We start from the raw sequence: 25,623 nt of genomic DNA, 5'->3' as shown, positions 1-25,623 counted from the left end.
ATAAATCCAAGGAGAAACACTCCAAGACACATATTAATCAAACTATCAAACATAAAATACCAAGAAAACATATTAAAAGCAGCAAGGGAAAAACAACAAATAACACATAAGGGAATCCCCATAAGGTTAAGAGCTGATCTTTCAGCAGAAACTCTGCAAGCCAGAAGGGAGTGGCAGAACATATTTAAAGTGATGAAGGAGAAAAACCTGCAACCAAGATTACTCTACCCAGCAAGGATCTCATTCAGATTTGATGGAGAAATTAAAACATTTACAGACAAGCAAAAGCTGAGAGAGTTCAGCATCATCAAACCAGCTTTACAACAAATGCTAAAGAAACTTCTCTAGGCAAGAAACACAAGAGAAGGAAAAGACCTACAATAACAAACCTAAAACAATTAAGAAAATGGGAATAGGAACATACATATCGATAATTTCCTTAAATGTAAATGGATTAAATGCTCCCACCAAAAGACACAGACTGGCTGAATGGATACAAAAACAAGACCCATATATATGCTGTCTACAAGAGACCTACTTCAGACCTAGGGACACATACAGACTGAAAGTGAGGGGATGGAAAAAGATATTGCATACAAATGGAAATCAAAAGAAAGCTGGAGTACCAATTCTCATATCAGACCAAATAGACTTTTAAACAAAGACTATTACAAGAGTCAAAAAAGGACACTACATAGTGATCAAGGCATCAATCTAAGAATAAGATATAACAATTCTGAATATTTAGGCACCCAACATACGAGCCCCTTAATACACGAGGCAAATGCTAACAGCCATAAAAGGGGAAATCAACAGTAACACAGTCATAGTAGGGGACTTTAACACCCCACTTTCACCAATGGACACATCATCCAAAATGAAAATAAATAAGGAAACACAAGCTTTAAATGATACAGTAAACAAGATGGACTTAATTGATATTTATAGGACATTCCATCCCAAAACAACAGAATACACTTTCTTCTCAAGTGGTCATGGAACATTCTCCAGGATAGATCATATCTTGGGGCACAAATCAAGCCGTGGCAAATTTAAGAAAACTGAAATTGTATCAAGTATCTTTTCCAACCACAATGCTATGAGACTAGATATCAATTACAGGAAAAAATCTATAAAAAATACAAACACATGGAGGCTAAACAATACTTAATAAACAAGAGATCACTGAAGAAATCAAAGAAGAAATAAAAAAATACCTAGAAACAAATGCCAATGAACACACGACGACCCAAAAGCTATGGGATGCAGCAAAAGCAGTTCTAAGAGGGAAGTTTATAGCAATATAATCCTACCTTAAGAAACAGGAAACATCTCAAATAAACAACCTAACCTTACACATAAAGCAATTAGAGAAAGAAGAAGAAGAACAACAACAAAAAAGTTAGCAGAAGGAAAGAAATCATAAAGATCAGATCAGAAATAAATGAAAAAGAAAGGAAGGAAATGATAGCAAAGATCAATAAAACTATAAGCGGGTTCTTTGAGAAGATAAACAAAATTGATAAACCATGAGCCAGGCTCAACAAGAAAAAAAGTGAGAAGACTCAAATCAATAAAATTAGTAATGAAAAAGGAGAAGTGGGCTTCCCTGGTGCCGCAGAGGTTGAGAGTACGCCTGCCAATGCAGGGGACATGGGTTCGTGCCCCGGTCTGGGAAGATGCCACATGCCGCAGAGCGGCTGGGCCCGTGAGCCATGGCTGCTGAGCCTGCGTGTCCGGAGCCTGTGCTCCACAACGGGAAAGGCCACAACAGTGAGAGGCCTGCATACCGCAAAAAAAAAAAAAAAAAAAAAAAAAGGAGAAGTAACAACTGACACTGGAGAAAAACAAAGGATCATGAGAGATTACTGCAAGCAACTATATGCCAATAAAATGGACAACCTGGAAGAAAGGGACAAATTCGTAGAAAAGCACAACCTTCCGAGACTGAACCAGGAAGAAATAGTAAATATGAACAGAACAATCACAAGCACTGAAATTGAAACTGTGATTAAAAATCTTCCAAAAAAGAAAACCCCAGGACAGATGGCTCCACAGGCTAATTCTATAAAACATTTAGAGAAGAGCTAACACCTATCTTTCTCAAACTCTTCCAAAATATAGCAGAGGGAGGAACATCCCCAAACTCATTCTATGAGGCCACCATCACCCTGATACCAAAACCAGACAAAGATGTCACAAAGAAAAAAAACTACAGGCCAATATCACTGGTAAACATAGATGCAAAAATCCTCAACAAAATACTGGCAAACAGAATCCAACAGCACATGAAAAGGATCATACACCATGATCCAGCGGGATTTACCCCAGGAATGCAAGGATTCTTCAATATACGCAAATCAATCAATGTGATACACCATAGTAACAAATTGAAGGAGAAAAACCATGTGATCATCTCAATAGCTGCAGAGAAAGCTTTCGACAAAATTCAACACCCATTTATGATAAAAACCCTCCAGAAAGTAGGCATAGAGGGAACTGACTGCAACATAAGAAAGGCCATATATGACAAACCCACAGCCAACATCGTCCTCAATGGTGAAAAACTGAGACCATTTCCACTAAGATCAGGAACAAGACAAGGTTGCCCACTCTCACCAATATTATTCAACATACTTTTGGAAGTTTTAGCCACAGCAATCAGAGAAGAAATAGAAATAAAAGGAATCTAAATCGGAAAAGAAGAAGTAAAGCTGTCACTGTTTGCAGATGACATGATACTATGCATAGAGAATCCTAAAGATGCTACCAGAAAACTGCTAGAGCTAATCAGTGAATCTGGTAAAGTACCAGGATACAAAATTAATGCACAGAAATCGCTTGCAGTCCTATACACTAATGATGAAAAATCTGGAAGTGAAATTGAGAAAATACTCCCATTTACCATTGCAACAAAAAGAACATAATATCTAGGAATAAACCTACCTAAGGTGATAAAATACCTGTATGCAGAAAATTATAAGACACTGATGAAAGAAATTAAAGATGATACAAACAGATGGACAGATATACCATGTTCTTGGATTGGAAGAATCAACATTGTGAAAATCACTCTACTACCCAAAGCAATCTACAGATTCAATGCAATCCCTATCGAACTACCACTGGCATTTTTCACAGAACTAGAACAAAAAATTTCACAATTTTTATGGTAACACAGAAGACCCTGAATAGGCAAAGCAATCTTGAGAAAGAAAAACGGAGCTGAAGGAATCAGGCTTCCTGACTTCAGACTGTACTACGAAGCTACAGTAATCAAGACAGTATAGTACTGCCGCAAAAACAGAAATATAGATCAACAGAAGAGGATAGAAAGCCCAGAGATAAAGCCATGCACATATGGCCACCTTATCTTTGATAAAGGAGGCAAGAATATACAATTGAGAAAAGACAGCCGCTTCAATAAGTGGTGCTGGGAAAACTGGACAGCTACATGTAAAAGAATGAAATTAGAACACTCCCTCACACCATACACAATAATAAACTCAAAATGGATTAAAGACCTAAATGTAAGGCCAGACACTATTAAAGTCTTAGAGGAAAACATAGGCAGAACACTCCATGACATAAATCACAGCAAGATCCTTTTTGACCCAGGTACTAGAGAAATGGAAATATAAACAAAAATAAACAAATGGGACCTAATGAAAGTTCAAAATTTTGCACAGCAAAGGAAACCATAAACAAGATGAAAAGACAACCCTCAGAATGGGAGAAAATATTTACAAATGAAGCAACTTACAAAGGATTAATCTCCAAAATGTACAAGCAGCTCATGCAGCTCAATATCAAAAACACAAACCCAATCCAAAATTGGGCAGAAGGCCTAAATAGACATTTCTCCAGAGAAGACATACAGATTGCCAACAAACACATGAAAGGATGCTCAACATCACTATGCATTAGAGAAATGTAAATCAAAACTACAATGAGGTATCACCTCACACCAGTCAGAATGGCCATCATCAAAAAATCTACAAACAATAAATGGTGGAGAGGATATGGAGAAAAGGGAACCCTCTTGAACTGTTGGTGGGAATGTAAATTGATGCAGCCACTATGGAGAACAGTATGGAGGTTCCTCAAAGAACTAAAAATAGAACTACCATATAACCCAGCAATCCCACTACTGGTCACATACCTTGAAAAAACCATAATTCAAAAACAGTCATGCACCACAATGTTCATTGCAGCTCTATTTACAATAGCCAGGACATGGAAGCAACCTAAGTGTCTACCGACAGATGAATGGATAAAGAAGATGTGGCACATATATACAATGGAATATTATTCAGCCATAAAAAGAAACGAAATTGAGTTATTTGTAGTGAGTTGGATAGACCTAGAGACTGTCTTACAGAGTGAAGTAAGTCAGAAAGAGAAAAACAATACCATATGCCTACACATGTATGTGGAATCTACAAAAAAAAAGAAAAAGGTTCTGAAGAACCTAGGGGCAGGACAGGAATTAAGACATAGACATAGGGAATGGACTTGAGGACACTGGTAAGGGGAAGGGGAAGCTGGGATGAAGTGAAAACGTGGCATGGGGATATATATATCACCAAATGTAAAATAGATAGCTAGTGGGAAGCAGGCGCATCGCACAGGGAGATCAGCTCAGTTCTTTGTTTCCACCTAGAGGGGTGGGATAGGGACGGTGGGAGGGAGATACAAGAGGGAGGAGATATGGGGATATATGTATATGTATAGCTGATTCAGTTTATTATACAGCAGAAACTGACAAACCATTGTAAAGCAATTATACTCCAATAAAGATGTGAAAAAAATTAAAAATATTATATAATATAATCACATATTATGTGAACAAGTATATGAGTGACACACTCATGAATGTTTTCAGATGTGAAATCTAGCAAATTGTTTGACTTCTCTTTTAATGAGTTATAGAATTAAGGACTCCTTTCTACCCATAAGCAAAACAGAATATTCCATAAAATTACAGTTTCTTGATCCTAGAAGTCCACTGGATGGAAAAACCAAGACTCATTTCATTCATCATTAAGAGCTGAGTGAGCTGTCAGGCCCATCTAATTTGTAACTACAGGACACTGATTTCAGTCAAGGACTATTTAAGAATCAACACGTAGATTTTCCACTCTAAGTCACGAGGACCTGAGGAAATGGAAATGACAATCACTCTGATACATGACAGACCAAATTTCTGTTTCTATTGTCATGATTATCTTAAATGATTAAATGGTATTTTCCCACCTAAAAAAGAGCTGTGCTTAATGCTGTATCAAATTCCAGCACAACTCATTCACTGTATATCATCATTAAAGACACTTGAACAACCTATAAAAACCACAGAGGATGGAGCCAGTCTTCAGAGCACTACTTGGCCTCAGTCTCAGGTCATGTCAGCCTCTGAAGAATTCCTGAAAGAGCAAGAACCTTCCCAAAGCATGGCCTGATATAAATCTGATCTTCAGAAGATATGTATATAACTTTCCAAAGCAGAAATGTTTGGAGTAGTGAATGCTTTGATATAAGTTTCAAGGATTTCAATCAGCAGTAGATTAATAGAATTTTTATTAGAATTTTTTTGTTTCTTTAATATGGTCTAAAATTTTCCATCCATGCTTATTTTATAGGAATATAGGAGGAATCAATAAAATAACATTTATAAAGTTTTTAAGGTCCCTGGAAAAAATGTGTTAAATATCCAGGGTTATGTATACATCCTATAAAAGATAGAATATAATGTTTTGAAGATCAGAAAATCATCAATATACCTTGTTTCTGAGCACAATGTTTTGTCAAAGCAAATAAATACCAGGTTGAAATGAAGTCATAAGTGTAGATAAAACTTAAAATAATATCTAACTTTCTATCACAAAAAGATAAATATTTTAATGCCTTTAAAAATATATGCTATTTTATTAAAATATATGTATATGCTATTTTAACTAATAACTATTGTATTTACTGTGATTAAAAAAACAGGAATAATGAATATTATTCACAAAACAGCATGTTTAGCCAATTGCTTGTCTGTCACAACTGTGTGATTCGTGATTAAACATCATTTATTTTTCTGTGATGTCAAAATAATCCCTTTTAAACCAATGCATATTTTTCAAAATGCCTTCTACCTTTCTGCTGAACAGGGAGGGAAATGCAACATATCTCTTCCGAATTTACCTTGAATAATAAATTGTTCCATGTTTTCTTTGAATGGCTGGATGTGCTCTTTTGAGGACACCTGGTACACTTTCCCCGCTTCAACCTCACAGGCTGAAATTAGAAAGAGACATTGTTCAGAATGTCACACTGCTAACAGTGCATTAAAACAATTAAAAATATATATTAACTAGTGATAGAAAATCCTGCTAACCACGATAACTGACATATGTGTCTACATATATTTAGAAATATCCAATGCTGACGAAAGGTTTCACTTTAGGGGATTGTAAAAATAAACTTAAAAAAATTATAGTTGATATACAATATTATGTTTCAGGTGTACAACACAGTGATTCGATATTTAAATACATTATGAAATTGATCACCATGATAAGTCTACTAACCATCTGTGATTGTACGGTTATTACAATATTATTGACTATATTCCTTATGCTGTATATTAAACCCCATTACTCATTTAATATTTTACATTAAATAAGCATCTTTCTGTTTGGTTTGGTCATCTGTTTTGCTTTTTGGTTTCCTCTGTGAAGTCATACAACATTGGTCTTTCTCTGACATATTCCACTTGGCATACCCTCCAGGCCCATTCATGCTGCCTTTGTGCAAATGGAAAGCTTTATTTTTCATGGTTGAGTAACATTCCATTGTGTGGGTAGGTGAAATATGTGGGCATATATACACACACATATATGTATATATATGTATATATACGAAACACGTATACACACACATATGTATTATGAGTATGTGAAACATGTCTTCTTTATCCATCCATCTATTGGTAGATATTACTTAGGTTGCTTCCAAATCTTGGCTATTACAAACAATGCTTCAATGAACATAAGGGTGTATATATCATTTTCAATCAGTATTTTTGTTTTATTGGTATAAATACCCAGAAGTGGAATTGCTGGAACATATGATAGTTCTATTTTCAATTTTTCTGAGGAATCTCCATACTGTTTCCCACAGTAGCAGCATGAATTTTCACTCCCAGCAGCAGTGCACGAGGGTTCCCTTTTCTCCACAACCTCCTTGCCAATACTTGTTTTTTCTTGTCTTTTTGATAAGAGCTATTCTAACAGGTGTGAGGTGGTATCTCACTGTGGTTTTGATTTGCATTTTCCTGATGATTAGTGGTGCTGAGCATCTTTTCATGGGTTTGTTGGCTATCTTTTTGTCCTTTGGAGAAATGTCTATTCAGGTCCTCTGCACAATTTTTAATTGTATTGTTTGTTCTTTTTTATATTAAGTTGTAGGATTTCTTTATATAATTGGGATACAAGCCTTTTATAAAATATATTATTTGCAAATATCTTCTCCCATACAGTAGGCTGTCTTTTCGTTTTGTTGATGGTTTCCTTTGCTGTGCAAAAGCTTTTTTGGTTGATGTAGTCCCATTTGTTTATTTGTGTTTTTCTTACCCCTGCCTGAGGAGACATATCTAAAAAATCATCCCTAGGACTGATGTCAAAGAACATACTGCTGCTATGCTTTCTTGTAGGTGTTTTGTGTTTTCAGGTCTTATATTTGAGTCTTTAACCATTTTGAGTTTATTCTTATACATAGTGTAGGAAAATAGTCCAGTTTCATTCTTTTGCATGTGGCTGTCCAGTTTTCCCAAAAGCATTTATTGAAGGGGCTTTTTCCCCATTGTATGTTACTGACTTCTTTGATGTAGATTAATTGACCATGTAAATATGGATGTATTTCTGGGCTTTCTAATCTGTTCCAGTGATATATGAGTCTGTTTTCCTGCCAGTACCATACTGTTTTTTTTTTTTAAGTTTCGTGAAAGTTAATACTCTTTAAAAAAAAATAATATATTTATTTATTTATTTTTGGCTGTGTTGGGTCTTTGTTGCTGCACACAGGCTTTCTCTAGTTGTGGCGAGTGGGGGTTACTCTTTGTTGTGGTTTGCAGGCTTCTCATTACAGTGGCTTCTCTTGTTGTGGAGCACAGGCTTCAGGAGTTGTGGCACATGGGCTTAGTTTCTCTACAGCATGTGGGATCTTCCCAGACCAGGGCTCAAACCTGTGTCCTCTGCATTGGCAGGCAGATTCTTAACCACCGCACCACCAGCAAAATCCCCCCCTACTGTTTTGATTACTATAGTCTGAAGTCAGGGAGTGTGATACCTTCAGCTTTACTCTTTCTCAAGATTGCTTTGGCTTTTGGGGTCTTTTGTGGTTCCATACAAATTTTAGGATTATTCTAGTTCTATGAAAAATGCCACTGGTATTTTGATAGGGACTAAATTGAATCTGTAGATTACCTTGGGAAGTATGGACATTTTAAAAATATTGATTCTTCTAATCCATAAGCATGGTATATCTTTCCATTTATTTGTCATGGCTTCAATTTCTTTCATCAACATCTTAGAGTTTTCAGAGTTCAGGTCTTTCATCTCCTTGGTTAAATTTATTCCTAGGTATTATTTTCTTGATGCAATTGGGATTGCACCAGTTCTGTTCTGAGAGCAAGTTCATTAAGTCCAATTTGTTCTTAAGTCCAACAAAGTTAGTCCATGTACCCAACTAACACAATCAGCTATATACCGCTGCTTTTACACTTGCTCTGGACATCCTGGGCTTTAAATAAAGATACTATACTAATGTACTCTATACAGCACTGTAAAGTACACAAAAGTACAACCACTTGTAGAGGATGCAAGCACGTGACAATGTACACCAGTCATGTGAACTGATGTGACTGGACATGTGAATGCATGTTCAGATCTTTGAAAGTTCGCAACTTGAAGGTTCATATGTAGGGGACTTACTGTATTAATTTTGTACCTTTTAACTTCACTAATTCATTTATTAGTTCTAATAGTTTTTTGGTTGTGTCTTTAGGATTTTTTATATATAGTGTCATGTCATCTGCAAACAGTGACAGTTTTACTTCTTCCTTTCCAATTTGGATTCCTTTTATTTCTTCTTATTGTCTGATTGCTATGGCTAGGACTTCCAACACTATGATGAGTAAAAGTGGTGAGAGCGGGCATCCTTTTCTTGTTCCTGACCTTAGAGGAAATGCTTTCAGATTTTCACCATTGAGAATGATGTTTGCTGTGGGCTTATCCTACATGGACTTTGTTATGTTGATGTATATTCCCTCACACCCACTTTGTGAAGAGTTCTTATAAATAGATGTTGAATTCTGTCAAAAGCTTTTTCGACATCTATTGAGAGGATCATATGATTTTTATTCTTCAATTTGTTAACTGGAGAGGCTTTTCAGAGTCTACCTGCCAAGGCTCACATCCAAGCAATTTTGAAAAGTAATCTCCAAGGACAAGACTCAAAAAAGATTAAAACAGGGATTCTAATATGCATTACTGTGTGAAGGGGGGAGGGGTAGGAAGGAGGCTGATTGGGTTCATAGCTTGAGTGGCTTGGGGATGAAGAACACAGGAGGAAGAGCATTTTTCAAAGGAAAGAAAATTAATTTGCTTTTGAACTTGCTGGGTTTTAAGGTGACAATGGAATATCCAAGTGTAGTTTCAGCAAGCAGTTGGATTTATGAGTTTGCAGATCAGAGTGATACAGGAAAACTCTGAGTAAGACCACCTGAGAACAGCATATCCAGTGAGAAAAAGAGGGGGCCAAGGTTGAACACCTGAGCAATGCCAACTTTAATAAAGAAGCAGAGGAAGAGAAGGCCATGAAGAAAAAAGACTTAGAAGGAAATGTCAGATATTATAAGGAGAATCAGAAGTGAGTGGGGTTAGTGAGTCGAAGGGAACAGAGACAGCAAACAAGACAAAGGTGGAAGTAAAACGTCCCCCTCAATTTGGCAAATTGTGGCAACAGTTTCAGCAGTGCCAGGGACAAAGCTGTAACAGCGTGAGGATGGAATGGGAAGTCAGAGACCATGGAAGTGGACCAGGAATCTGTTACCATCTTGGTCAGTGAGCACACGTGTTCGAGAACAAGTGTCCAGCAAGGGCGAGGGGTGGGCTATGGGAAGAACGAGGGGCAAATGAACACAAACCCTTTACAGCTTCTGGAAAATTCTCCAAATATCCTAGTCTTGCCAACAGTGGGCAAGCAAATCCAGCTGCATGTTAAGAGAGGTGTATAATTCACAGGCATCATTCTATCCCAAAGATGGATTTCAGAAAAATCTGATCCCTAACAAGTAAATGTCCATAGATTAATGCCAAAATAGTTCCTTATCACCTAAAAGTAATGGAAGTGGCAGAGATACCACACTCACAAACCCCACAATACCTTAGTTTGGGTGTGGCAGACTTAACATTACGATCAGTGGAATAAGTTATGTCCACTGAGCTCACCACTTTACATGCCAAAACAAATAGGTGTTTCACATGTGTACTCTTCAACAAGAATTTTGAAAGTGAACACTGTTTTAAACTGAAATGAATGGTTTTGCTCCTTAAATAATCATTCCAATGAGAGGAACTCTCAATTTTTTTTTTCACTCTCCATACACAAGTAATGCACTTCCACGGACAAATCCAGTGTACAGGATACAAAAGGATAAAATGTACTGGCTACAAAAAGGCAAAACATAACACCTGTGACTTTCAAAATCTTAGTCAGCCTTTCTGTGCCTCAGGCTCTTTACCTGTAATACACAAACAGCAACAGAACCTGTCTCCTGGGGTTGTTACAAAGAATAAGTCAGTCAATACACGTAGAGCACTTAGAACTGTGCCTGGTACATGATAAGGTCCGTGTAAGTTTTCACCATCACTGCTGTTATTGTTATCTTTAGTTTTATCAGCAACAGTAGCAGACAAAAAAGCAGGATGCCCAAGGGCTAAGAGCATGGGTTTTGGAGACTGGGTTGGCATCCCGTCTCTTCCACTTACGAGCTGTGTGTCTTTGGCGAAGTAGGTACCCCCCTCTGTACCTCAGTCTCTTCCTCTGTAATACAGAGTTAGTAAGTGTCTACTTCGCTGTGAAGATCAAAGGATTTTACATAGGTAAAATACACAGAGGACTGCTGGATACACAGTAAGAGAACTATCACGTTTGCAACAATTACTGTGACTCTGCACAATTACCACCACCAGACACCACCAGAGGTGCAGCTACTAACACACAACAAGAACACGGAACTCCCACTTCCTCGGTCTCAGGAAGCACTGAGGTAATGCTTCAATTGTGGGAATGACATTTTTAAAAAAAAAATAATTTATTTATTTATTTTAAAAAATTTTGGCTGTATTGCGTCTTCGTTGCTGTGCACGGGCTTTCTCTAGTTGAGGGGAGCGGGGGCTGCTCTTCGTTGTGGTGCGTGGGCTTCTCATTGCGGTGGCTTTTCTTGTTCCAGAGCACGGGCTCTAGGCGCATGGGTTTCGGTAGTTGTGCCTCATAGGCTCTACAGCGCAGGCTCAGTAGTTGTGACGCACAGGCTTAGTTGCCCCGCGGCATGTGGGATCTTCCTGGACCAGGGCTCAAACCCATGTCCCCTGCATTGGCAGGTGGATTCTTAACCACTGCGCCACCAGGGAAGCCCAATGGGAATGACCTTTATAGGGACAAACTAGGATAGTATCCTTTTTTCAAACATATTCCTTACTGGTCGTCACTAATTTTGATGTATCTCACACTAATAATCAATGGCCACACAATATATGTGGATACTGTGGGTGACGCACTTGGGCTAGACGACCCTCCTGATCCCTTTGCCCCTCAATGCATCTATGTGCTCAGAGACAGGAGAGGCCATAACTGCACAGGCAGCGAAGGTAGGAATCCCTGTCTGATGTGAGCAAGCCTCCAAGTTGTTTACTGGTGGGTCTAAGCATAAACACTCAACAAAGGGGGAGTATACATGGTTGGCAATGGGCCTTCTTCTCACATTTGGCCTCAGGAATCATGAAAAGTCAACATTTACTTATTATCATGAGCAACACCATAGAGGTCACTTAGATCATTTAAATGGATTTGCTCTGTTAGTAAGGGCAGTCCAAAGTAAAACTAAAATAATTCTAAATTACTTATTTGACATGAACAGTATCTATGTAAACAGCATAATTTTATGTAATAAAACTCCACAAGTTTGTACTCTGCAGGATTTAGGACCAGACACGTGTGGATTCTTTTAGCTTCAAACTTGAATACACTGAAAGTGTCATAACATTCGTAAGACATGAAGTCATGAAGATTAAGTGCCATGCAGGTATTTACAGCCCCAAGTTTTGGGGATGCATGAGGACATTTCTAGTGACCAGGGGCCCAGTATTACTGAGGCCGGACTCTCTGCTCTCTCACCACTCATCTTGACACCGTCCTTCACTTAGAACTGAATCTTGCTTGCCTCTCACATCACATCCTCACTTTACTGTTCTCTGGTACAAAAAAAGAGGGAGGCTGACACTAGGGCAGCAAGTTTCATTTCAAATACCAATTCTGGTCACATAACAGTACGTACCTGAAGCATGTTCTTCAGAAGGATTTTGAATAGTCAAAACCTAATTCAACAGGTTGGGTTAGATAACCTTTTCTTTATTGAAGTATAGTTGATGTACAAATTATATAAGTTACAGGTGTACAATATGGTGATAAACAATTTTTAAAGGTTATAGTCCATTTATAGTTACTATAAAATATTGGCTATATTCTCTGTTATAAAATATATTCTTGTAGCTTATTTTATACATAATAGTTTGTACCAACCACTCACCCACCCTTATTCTGCCCCTCACCCTTCCCTCTTCTCACTGGTAACCACTAGTTTGTTTCTATAACTGAGTCTCCTTTTTTTTTAATGTCTTCTATTTATTTATATTTGGCTGTGTTGGGTCTTTGTTGCTGTGTGCAGGCTTTCTCTAGTTGTGGCGAGTGGTGGCTACTCTTTGTTGTGGTGCGTGGGATTCTCATTGCAGTGGCTTCTCTTGTTGTGGAGCATGGGCTCTAGGCGCGTGGGCTTCAGTACTTGCAGCATGCGGGCTCAATAGTTGTGGCTCACGGGCTCTAGAGCGCAGGCTCAGTAGTTGTGGCACACAGGCTTAGTTGCTCTGCAGCATGTGGGATTTTCCTGGACCAGGGATCGAACCCATGTCCCCTGCATTGGCAGGTGGATTCTTTACCATTGCACCACCAGGGAAGTCCCTGCTTTTTTAAAATTATATTCACTAGTTTATAGTATTTTATAGTTTCCACACATAAGTGATATCATACAGTGTTTGTCTTTCTGCATGACTTTTTTCACTCTGCATAATACCCCCCAATTCCATCCATGTTGTTGCAAATGGAAAAATTTCATTCTTTCTTATGGCTGAGTAGGATTCTATTCATCTTCTTTATCCATTCATCTGTTGATGGACATTTAGGTTGCTTCCATATCTTGATAATTGTAGATAATGTTGCTATGAATATTGGTTAGCATGTATCTTTTCAAATTTGTGGTTTTCTTTTCTTTTTTTCAGATATATACCCAGGAGTGGAATTGCTGGATCCTATGGTAGTTCTAGTTTTAGTTTTTTGAGAAACCTCTATACTGTTTTCCACAGTGTCTGCACCAATTTACATTCCCACCAATAGTGAATGAGAGTTCCCTTTTCTCCACATTCTTGCCAACATCTGTTGTTTGTGTTCTTTTTGACGACAGCCATTCTGACAGGTGTGAGATGACATCTCATTGTGGTTTTGATTTGCATTTCCCTGATGATTAGCGATGTTGAGCATCTTTTCATGTGCCTATTGGCCATCTGTATGTCCTCTTTGGAAAAATGTCTGTCCAGGTCTTCTGCTCACTTTTTAATCAGGTGGTTTGTTTTCTTTGATGTTGAGTTGTATGAGCTGTTTATATAATTTTTAAAAAGTTATTTATTTATTTATTTATTTATTTTAGGCTATATTGGGTCTTCGTTTTTGTGTGCAGGCTTTCTCTAGTTGCGGCGAGCAGGGGCTACTCTTCATTGCGGTGTGCGGGCTTCTCATTGCAGTGGCTTCTCTTGTTGTAGAGCACAGGCTCCAGGCACACGGGCTTCAGTAGTTGTGGCATGCGAGCTCAGTAGTTTTGGCTCCTGGGCTCTAGAGCGCAGGCTCAGTAGTTGTGGCACACAGCCTTAGTTGCTCTGCGGCATGTGGGATCTTCCTGGACCAGGGCTCAAACCCATGTCCCCTGCATTGGCAAGTGGCTTCTTAACCACTGTACCACCAGGGAAGTCCCTGTTAATATACTTTGGACATTAACCCCTTACTGGTCATATCATTTGCAAATATTTTCTCCCATACTGTAAGATGTCTTTTCATTTTATCGATAGCTTCCTTTGTTGTGCAAAAGCTTTTAAGTTTAATTAGGTCCCACTTGTTTATTTTTGCTTTTATTTCCTTTGCTTTAGGAGACAGATCCAAAAAAAATATTGCTACAATTTATGTCAGAGTGTTCTGCCTATGTTTTCCTCTAGGAGTGTTATGGTTTCTGGTCTTACATATAGGTCTTTAACTGATTTTGAGTTTATTTCTGTAGATGGTTTTAGAGAACGCTCTAATTTCATTCTTTTATATGTAGCTGTCTAGTTTTCCCAGCACCAGTTATTGAAGAGACTGTCTTTTATCTATTGTATATTCTTTCCTCCTCTGTTGTAGATTAATTGACCATACGTGTATGGGTTTATTTCTGGGCTTTCTATCCTGTGCCATTGATCTATATTTCTGTTTTTGTGCCAGTACCATTCTGATTTGAATACCATAGCTTTGTAGTATAGTCTGAAGTCAGGGAGCATGATTCCTCCAGCTCCGTTCTTCTTTCTCAAGATTGTTTTGGCTATTTGGGGTCTTTTGTGTTTCCATACAAATTTTAAAATTATTTGCCCTAGTTCTGTGAAAAATGCCCTTGGTATTTTGATAGGGATTGCACTGAATCTGTAGATTGACTTGAATAGTATGGTCACTTTAACAATGCTAATTCTTCCAATCCAAGAATCTGGTATATCTTTCCACCTGTTTGTGTTGTCTTCAATTTCTTTCATTAGTGCCATTGTAGGTATGGTTTCAGACATGTTCCTGTATTACTGAGAACTTGAATTTTCTTTTTAAAAATTAATTAACTAATTAACTTATTTATCTATTTTTGGCTGTGTTGGGTCTTCGTTCCTCTGGGCGGGCTTTCTCTAGTTGTGGCGGGCTGGGGCTACTCTTCACTGCAGTGTGCAGGCTTCTCATTGTGGTGGCTTCTCTTGTTGCAGAGCACAGGCTTTAGGCACACGGGCTTCAGCTGTTGTGGCACGTGGGCACAGAAGTTGCAGTTCACGGGCTCTAGAGCATAGGCTCAGTAGTTGTGGTGCATGGGGCTTAATTGCTCTGTGGCACATTGGATCTTCCCGCACCAGGGCTCGAACCCGTGTCCCCTGCATTGGCAGGCAGATTTTTAACCACTGGGCCACCAGGGAAATCCCAAGAACTTGAATTTTCTGCACTGTATCAAACTCAAGGACACCAGCAGTCATTCTCAAAATAGTACCTGCTGGTAGCTGCGAACCTTATGGTCTCAAGGTTTCCCCTTGTAACTAAGCAACCATTTCGGGCCCCATGGGTCCTTGCTTAACAAACACCCTTACTTCTTGCACCTCCAATCCTAATTCTTAACAAACAAATTACATAATTTTGCAGTGTTTGCCTGTATAAGCCTTCCCCATTTTGTAGTCCAGCAAAACACAACTGAAGTGCTTCTTGACTTTTTGTCTCCCAGGCTATAGCCCTCAGTTTGGCTCAAATAAAATTGTTTTATGTTCCTATTGTAAATTGTTTATTGCTTATTTACACTGACATAAATAATGTATTTTCCTGTTTGCATTTTCGGTGTTCTGATGTCCCATGCTGAAGTGATATTCATTATAAAATCTTAATAAAAAATATTTTTAAAAAGCTATTGGTTGCATTTGAATTGAGTTTATAACATCATTTTTTCTTTCCTTGAACAAAAATAAATAAAACCAGAAATTTACAATGATAAATACAATTGTTACAAACAAATATAAATCAATACAAACAAGTTTAAGGACTGATTTTTCCTAAATATGTCTGGATACAGACATTATTTCAACGTCTGTGAAAGATATAGGTAATGAATTTTAAACACTTTCAAGTCAAATACTGAAGGTGGGGGAGGGTAGAGGATACAGGGAGGAATGTGCATGAGAACATTCTTGCCCAGTTCCAGGAACTTAATTACTCCATGCTCAGTGCATGCAGAGTTGAGTCATGTGGCGAGCGGAACTGTTTCGACCCAAGAAAGGCACTGGAACAGAAGCCATCACTTGGCATCCAGAGAAGCTGCTACAAGTTTTGACAGCCAAAATATTTTAAAACAATACTCTTTTCAAAGGGGAAAGATGGAAATATTGATACCTTGTCTAGCATTGTGAATGAAAGTATTTGTAGTCATCCTTTTGGGAGGCTACTAATAAAGTTAATCTCAAATAATTTAAGCTCTTTTGCTCCAACCAGCAATTGACCTGTGGTGAGACCAGTAGCTAATGAGTCTCTGGCACTAGTATTATAGCTTAGCAGATGGTTCTTAACTAATACTCTGGGGTGATGCTAAGAGAGAAAATGGGGTTCTATTTCTGGATATGTTGAATAGTTTTCTTAGAACAATTTTACTTTGATTAAAATTAATGGTTTTAAAGCTAAATGTCTAAAAGGAGTAAACAACTCTGCTGCTTGTTCTGCTTGTTTTCAGAAAATAGTATTAACCACATAAGGTGATCTGTGGGATTGGAGTGAAGGTTTTACCCTACATTAGTTTTATTAATGCATAATGTGGAAGATGTGGAGAACATCTTGACATGGAAAAGAATGAATAAGTTAAATTTTATCATACAGTGCTTTCCTAAATAAATTTCTTTGGTTATCATGTTTTTATATTCTAGAGAAGAAAAATTTCTTAAATAATAAATTCATGACTAGGTAGATCTTAAAACTACTAAGGGAAACAAAATGTAGTTAGCTATCTGTGCTCATGGTTTTTTAAAATCTAAGTTAACTTTAATGGTGCTGTACACCATCCAAAGACAATGCCCTTATGACGTCCTGCCTTCTTAGAGCTTGCTTGCTTTATTTTGCTTTTGTATATTTAATAAAAACTGTCTCAAATGTTTAAAAAAAAAAAAAAGAGAAGCTGCTAACGGCCAGGAGAGAACAAAAGCTACCTTTCACTGAGCTCGGACAGTCAGGGGAGCACCAAGGAGCTGCAGGAATCTTGGGAACAAGTACAGACACCAAACACAGCGGGTGCTCTTACAAAATGCTAAAATGAGGTTCAGTTGTCTGAGCCATAACGCATTATTTCTTGGTCTTTCTTTTGAAATGAAAATTAAGTCTAGAAGCAGAGGCAGAAACAGTGACAGAGCCAGAAGATGAGTGACCAAATGGTTATAGCTTATCTGTCTTTATCAAACTAGTCACACTCTTTATTCTATTTTTTCTTTATTATAAATAGCTAATATTTTTGGATACTTATTATATGGAAAATATTGTGAAAACTCTCTACATATATCATATCATTTTCTAAGTCTTCTTAAAAAAACTTGCTTCTGGAAAAAAAAAAGTGGACAGGCTATCTGAATCTTCTGAAATGAATTACTTAATTTGATCACTTGAAAGGAATCATTATTAGGCTACATTTATCAAAGTGAACATTATTTTAAGGTAATTATATCCAAAATAGTACCTCTCAAAAAATTTCTCTTTTTAGCTCTGCGTCTTGTGAGAATCTGCCATTTTCATGACCTCATGTAACTATAGTGAGAAAGCATGTAGATACGAAAAGTGAACGAGAAAACATTCCAAAGGGAAGCACCAACCAAAGTCAACATAAACCCTCTGTCCATGAGATCACCATTCCACCTGTTTATAAAATCACGTGTAAACTATGAAATCCTGCTTTGCAAGACTGAAGTGATCAAAGTGTTAAGTATTTTCCAGAAACCCCAGAAGTGCCCAGCACCACATGGGGGGAGGGGCGGGGAGAAAAGAAGAAGAAGAAGGAGAAGAAAGAAGAACAAGAAGAAGGAGAAGGAGAATTTCATAAGCAAACCAAGATACCTGGCTAAATTTTGAAGTATGATAAATACTACACATGAATGGTTTGCCTTTTGTATTGCTTTAAGAAATCATACTTAAATACATAGTAATGTAGCATTACACAATTGTAACATAGTTTTAATTGTTATTTATTTAAAAACAGGCAGTCATTCTTGGGCTCTATCCATGAGCACCCATATTTGATGCTCTCAGGGGAGCATCTAAACGGCAGGACTTCACCCCTCCTTGACAGTGACGATTATATCTCTGGTACCCACAGCACCTAGCAAAGGCCTTTCATGTATTAGGCCCATAATAAATGTTAAGTATTTAGGAACTACGGGCAAATTATATAATGTTACTATGTTGATTTAAATCCATATAAACGCATCTGTGACCAGAATATAACAACTCCACAAATCTGATTACAGATCAGTATCTTTAGATAAACATTTCAACACTGGGATAGAATCTCTTAAAAAGTTTTATCATCTTTTTGGTTTCTGGGGTAACCAAGCCTCTTCTCATATAGTGATACAACATGAAATGAAAATCTCACATAAACTTACTCCATCCCTATCTGTGCTTAAAGAGTTACAAAGATGCTTAAATCGACAGCTGAGGTGTTCTCAACTTCACATCAAGAAGAAACCTCATGAAAAGAAAGTAAAAGGGATGAGTGAAATAGGTGAAGGGGATTCGGGGTACAAACTGACAGTTATAAATAAGTCACAAGGATGTAAGGTACAGCATAGGGAATAAAGTCAATAATACTGTAATAACTTTGGTACATAATAGATGAAGATATATTGTTGTACACCTGAAACTAATATAATATTGTAAGCCAATTGTACTTCATTAAAAAAGGCAGGGGAAGGGGATGAAAGGGATTTTATATACAAAAATAAAAAAACTGTAAACTACTTGCTTTTGTGCTTTTCTTTAAATTTACCATTTTGAAGAATTTCAAACTCTCTTCAAAATGATTTGATATAAGGCTTTTCAACTAACAAAAAAGCATTACACATGCATGTGTCTTTTGACCAAATATGTGAAAAAAGATGTTTTCTTCCCAGAAAAGTTTACACGCCACAAAATCTCAGACAACTATAGCAAGGGTAGGTAGGAGGGAATATGTATCTTTTAACAACGACATGATAAATGTACAAATGTTCTCGGCTATAAAGTGAAAGCAAGACAGTCAAATCTGCCCCTGATGAAAGAGGCTGCTATTCAAATAACCAAGATACTATTCAATAACTAAATTTCTAATACACATAACTTTTTAAACAACAAAAGAATAAGATTATTGGTAAATTTTTTCTTTTGCCAAACACACAAAAAATGTTACATGGATGTAAAAGATTTTACTTTCTTTAAAAACATGGAAAAGTCTGTCCTAATTAAAAAAGCATAAATAACAACCATGAGTTTCTTTAACATTGTAAGTTACCTCTCAGGTCTTTCTTGAGTTTTCTGAGGTCTTTTTGAAAGTCCTCAAACTTCATCTGCGAGGCCTGAAAGAGGTCCTGGGGTTCGGGCAGTGGAAACACACACTGTTCCTTCCCAGCATCCTGATCAGCAGGAAGCACAAAACATTTAAATGAATGAGGACTGAGCAACAGCAGCAATGACAAGACGAAGACAAACACGGCCAAATTGCTCAACAATGAGGAATAACAAGATGTGACTCTATGTAAAAACTGTCTCACCTCATCAAAATTGCGAAGATAGTAGGATACGATATATGACAAAAGGCTTCTGCTATTGTCCTAGGCAGAGAGACCAAAGTGAGTAGAAGTATATTTTTTAAATTATTCAATATACAATGTTAAATTAAATTCACTCCAGTAAATCCACACATGTAGATGAGAATATTTGGGATGAACCATGAAGTTCTCTGTTTCTTCTTACTTTAACGGTCCAGACAGTCTTGTTTTCCCCACTGTTCCCACCTAAGCCCCACGTGGAAGCACAGCTGTTTCAGGGTGGAGTCTCAGATGTATACACCTTTCTGTTTTCACCCTCCTCGACCAGACAATTAGTTCATTAATTTTATGTTTTATTATTGAAAGGTATAACTACTATCTAAACTGAAATGACTAAATATCACCAGCATTTCTGCATGGCTGGACCAACAGGGACCACTCCAACAGGAAGTTTGATTGAGGCTTGTTAGTATGTAGATTAAGGAAATTTAAGTTAAGTGTTATTTCAAGTAAGCTGGAGCTTTAAAAATGCAAATGCGTATTATAAATTATGTCAGCAACTGAGATTTAGGAATTAATATCCATGCAGCTATAAATAATGTATGGAGTTCTAAAGAAAAAACATGTTTCATATCTAACAATCTTCAAAGAAGAGCTTTCCACCTTCTTTCTGGCATATTTAGAGGAATTAATTTTTAATTTTTTTTCATTGCTCAAAATTAGTATTAGATAATCTGAATGTGTGAAACCAAATACATATTTTAAAAATACACCCTATAATACAAACTTTGTTTTCTGGAATGTTCAATCTAACCATGATTTTTCCCCCACTGATAATAAAAGAACAACATCCCTTTATAATCAAGTTTGACATGACATGATAATATATCTATTAGACTCCCCATATATATTTCTATATACATATATTACACAGAAATATATAGCTATAATAATAAAAGTAATACATTTATTAGAAACAGGATTGCTTGTAAAATGATTTAAGCACCTGACTTCCTTTGTCTTTCCTAACTTGCAAATCAGTGAAATGATCAGCAATACCTGAATCAATTAACAAAACACATTAAATGCCTGCTGACAGGCGTGCTGAGCAGAAGTTAATTCTGACTGATCCAAGGAACAGCTCCATCCATGCAGGTCTATATAACTATATAGATATAGTTATCTTCATTTTATATAGAAAGAACCAAATAGACTTTGCATATAGCTCTTGTGAGAATGCAAGTGAAATTATTTTTAAGAAACTTGCTTCTTGATTATTTTTTCCAGATTATTCCTTAATTATTTAAATTAATGAAATTTAACTTATAGGAGGATTGAATAACATATATCAATCAATACAGAAAAATCCCTTATTCATATATAATTATGATCATCAGAATCTATTTCAGATTCATTTTGATAAGTAACATTATATTGATGCTATTTGTATTCCAATGTTATTTACAAAAACTACTTGTTTCAATCCAACAATCAGCTGTAAGAACTATTCAAAAACTACCATGTGTTTAGAAAAAACCTTTTGTTTTTGATTAAATGATTTATCATGTTGACATATTGGAGGTTCCTATGAAAATGTATATCATACAAATAAAACAGTATTTGAAGAAATATGACCATAAAAATCACAAAAAATATATGCTGTTGGTGTTCCAAGCAAGGACTATGTTTTTCCCAATTATGGAAAAGCACACTGTCTGGCATTTCACAGAAGCCCGATGAAGGAATATTAAATGAACATATGAGTGGATATGAGTGAATAAACCAGTGAGTTGTTGACTGGCAGAAAAAATAAAAAACAGCATCTCCCTCCTATCAGAGAGATTATTGCCTTATCTAGGAGGGCCAATTCTCTGTACTTTCATTTTTATAGGCCAATTGTTCACTTAAACTCAATATTTTAAAAACATTTCCTTCATAATTTCCTTCATCATATAGTTCTTTGTGAAGACTCTTTTACCAGAGAAACAGAATTCTATTATTTTCTAAGTTTACAATGTCAGGCTTTAACTCTGGCCATTGTGGTGGCTTCCCTGATGTTATATTTCTACTGACACTCTCATAATCTCTTAGATGTTAATTTTAAACAAACACAACTACAGAAGTAGAATAAAAAATAATAATTAGGTTTGCAAAAGGGCTTAGATGTTCCCATATATACCAGTATCAAGGAGAGGATGATACAGAGAAAAACAGGATCATCTTTTAAATTTTATTTATGAACTATTTTCACATGTCTTTGTTTTGTTTTTAAAACATGGGCCTGTTGGCCTCCATTGCTTAACATGGAGAGAAGAAGAAAGTGATGGATACTCTGTCTAATTTATAGAAATCAACTAGTCCTCAGATCCAAAAGAATAAATATTAGCAGACATGGGGAAGATAGTAAAAAATAATTATTTTTTTTTAAAAATATTGTCTTCTCAATTATTCATTAGACACAGGATTCAAAATTACTCACTTTAGGAAACATTTTTCTTCTCTAGATCACAAATATACGGTGGCCACTACTTTTATCTAGCTTAGAACACAAAGGAAATTTTTACCTTGGGACATAAATATTTATCACACTGGTTTACAGTCAAACTTATTACTCAACAAGATGCCCAGTCCTCAGTGTGCTACATTCACTCACCCGAAATACTTACACTGCTTTTGACGTCTTTCAGCTTTGGGAGGATGTCTAACCCGAAACCGTCTGCCTGTCCCCGAGTCTTATTTCCACCATTCATGTAGTTGCCAAAGGCAAGAACCAAACCCAAAACTTGCATGACCCCTGAGCCATTTTTTAATGTCTGTAAAACAGGATAAAGAAGAATCTCTCATTCACAGTCTTGTCTGAATTATCTTAAGTCAGTGGCAGATATTCACATTATATTAATAATTTGGGGTCACATCCAAACTTCATCAGTGCTCATTTTAGTATATTTAAGAGCAGTGTCTCCAAAGATAACTTAGAAAAAGTTGCACCACCCACAAGCATGCAGGTTGTGCTTCTGTAGCTGAGACGCACTAGCCTAGGTCATTTCTGTGATGTAACTGCATGGAAAACAAATATGGCTGTGATATGAGAACCACCACAAAATAATATCACTGCCATCGGCCTAACTGTACCTGCCTCTGTGCAATGCAAATTTTTGGCTTACGCATAGCACAGGGGAGATCAGCTCGGTGCTTTGTGACCGCCTGGAGGGGTGGGATAGGGAGGGTGGGAGGGAGGGAGACGCAAGAGGGAAAGGATATGGGAACAGATGTATATGTATAACTGATTCACTTTGTTATAAAGCATAAACTAATTAAAAAAATTTTTTTTGGCATAAGGTGTAACTACCAAAACGTAGTTATAAAGTTTAATTTCCAAATTTAGATATATCCCTGAAAGGTTCACACTCACTTCTTCCAAAGCACACAGTTTAAGTTGAATTTGTACATCACTTCCTCTGAAAATGTGTCTTTCATGACATCTTACTACTTTTCAAAATGATTTACCATAGCCAGAAAGAATGGTGCTATTTTGACAAACTGTTTTAAATGTTAATATTGGTAATTTCTGCCAAGCATTTGTTCTTTGTTTTCAGAAGAATATTTATCTTCTGTCGAGTCATACAGCTGTTCCTGAAGCATTTGGTTTGAATCACTAACAATTTGTTGAGGGGCCCTCCCCAAAATGGAGGAAAATAAAGAAAACGTCTTCACGTGGCTTTTGGCTGGCAGTCTGATGGAGGAGAGGCCCGTGACAAGGGAAGATTGTGCTTTGGCAAAAGCAGGGGGACAGAAGCCTGAGGGGGTGGACGCCCAGTGACCATGCCCCAGCAGCGCTGTCCCGGGTCCACTCGCCCTCCTGCACATTTGCTTTGACCTTGATGCTCAGTCATCATGCTTTCTCTTTGGTGGGACCACTATCCTTCAGATTTTATGAGTACTTATGGTAAATAAAAGACAACTTGTTTGCAATACAAACATGACTGAACACAATTAAATATCAGAACCCAAGCGACAGCCCCCGATGGACCAGCACCCACCTCACACAACTTCTGTAGCAGCTCCAGTTTGCGCCGAATTGAGCAAATGCTTTCTGAAAATGTGGACTGAAACAGGATGCAAAAGACTCGCTCTGAAAAGTTGGGGATTAGTGACAGTTCGTAAAGGAACCTAAGGAAATAAAGCCAAGTTAAGAGGAAAAAGATGCACATAAACACGTTCATCCTCACATCATTCATGATACTGATGCACAGAAGGTACTTCATTTTCTGAATGGAAAGAGCCCCCCGTGGCCTGGATGCCGCCCGCGGGGCCGAAGCCCTGCTTACTGCTCAGGTTTATCCAGAGACTTGGTGTTTTCCTTGTCTTTGGAGGACCGGCCGTGTTTTTCAATTTTTTCCAGTTCATCTGACTGTGCTCTCTGGAACAACAAAAGCCAAGTGTTTTTTAGATAATGATGATCAGCAAAACTCTCTATATTTTCATATTTCTTAGCCTGTGCTTGAAGGAAAGATCATCTCCAAATCTTCCAAATGTTATTGTCTGTTAGTGACATGCAAAATATTTATTCCAGCATGCTTTAAAACAACACAGTTTCCCTCTCTTGTTTTTTAGCGGTTTATAATACCCTCTAGAATGCAAGAAATTCATTTTAAAGTGTCATTTCTTATTCAGAAATTAATCAAGTTAAATCTGGAAGTAATTTGATCCTAAAGCCATTAAAGATTTTTAAAGGGAAAAGTACCTATTTAACTACTGAAATCACTGCTTATATCTGTTTTGGGGAAAGAACAGTACAATTGAATTATTAAGTCATGGAACAAAAATAAAAGATTTTGATTCTTCTGAATTTTCTTTTTGATACAAAAATGGCTCTAGGCTTTTCTTCCTAGGTGTCTTCTTTCCCCTTTTAAAATCTCAAGCTAAAAATTTGTTGTTCTAAGTTTGTTTCTTTGTAGGAGAGGATCCTGTGCATTTTAACATAAGGTAGAAGATTTTATAGGCTTCAAGGAACACAAACTTACTCTTTGTGGAGAATTTGGATGATTTTATTTTCAGTCTTGTCTCTGTAATTCACAAAGATGTTTCAAAACAGCCAAAATACTACATTGTCTAAGTGCATTAACAAGTTTGAGTAGACCACCCTATCTTGGGTTTGAGTCTAGTCCTCCGATATTAAAATCCCTTCAACCATTATTTGTTGTTTACACAGAAAAGCAGCTCAGCCATAAACTGCTGTAGATGACAGAACCTGATCAGTTTCTAGAGACTACAGATTTCCTCTGAACAAAGCATGTTCTGTTTTGAATTCACTGATTGTTCTGAAATGCAGGTTTTTCTATAGATGGGATTAACTAGCAAAGGCTAGCTTCTCCAAGGAAGCTTCTTTTAGCATGGAAAGATTTGATGACAGATCGGTAGATCTTCTGAGGGTTTGATCAATTTTGTTTCTGGAATGTAATGTGACAAAAGGATACTGAGAAGTAAAGGTACGACGTCCACCGCAAAGCTTGCCTTGCCCACCTTGACCCCATTATAACCAGTCTCTCTCTAGAACAGCATGGAACCTTGTGTTCGCTCTGTATTGTGCTACACGTACCACAGTGTCTCACTGGTGATGCACACACATGCCCACAAGCTTCTGGAGGAGGAAGGCCGTGTCTCACTATGGTCCTAGTGACTGGTATGGTTCACTACCATATGGTCAGCC

At 37.2% G+C, this 25,623-nt stretch overlaps 1 protein-coding gene across 1 annotated transcript in view; it reads right to left on the bottom strand.

The window, feature by feature from the left end:
* The window catches only part of FMN2 (formin 2), a gene marked incomplete at both ends in the record, with an annotated part of 319,676 nt that overhangs the window by 56,611 nt on the left and 237,442 nt on the right, over nucleotides 1-25,623 (bottom strand). The window contains 6 exons of the mRNA XM_082631007.1: nucleotides 6,190-6,282; nucleotides 19,658-19,778; nucleotides 19,917-19,976; nucleotides 22,580-22,726; nucleotides 23,954-24,083; nucleotides 24,242-24,333. Coding sequence (XP_082487133.1) covers nucleotides 6,190-6,282; nucleotides 19,658-19,778; nucleotides 19,917-19,976; nucleotides 22,580-22,726; nucleotides 23,954-24,083; nucleotides 24,242-24,333 — 643 coding nt within the window. The remainder of the gene's footprint in view (nucleotides 1-6,189; nucleotides 6,283-19,657; nucleotides 19,779-19,916; nucleotides 19,977-22,579; nucleotides 22,727-23,953; nucleotides 24,084-24,241; nucleotides 24,334-25,623) is intronic.

This window comes from Mesoplodon mirus (assembly GCF_964341445.2).
Source record: "Mesoplodon mirus genome assembly, chromosome: 2".
Taxonomy (NCBI): domain Eukaryota; kingdom Metazoa; phylum Chordata; class Mammalia; order Artiodactyla; family Ziphiidae; genus Mesoplodon; species Mesoplodon mirus.
The sequence above is the reverse complement of the archived record's forward strand: the minus strand, read 5'-3'. Positions and strand labels throughout refer to the sequence as shown.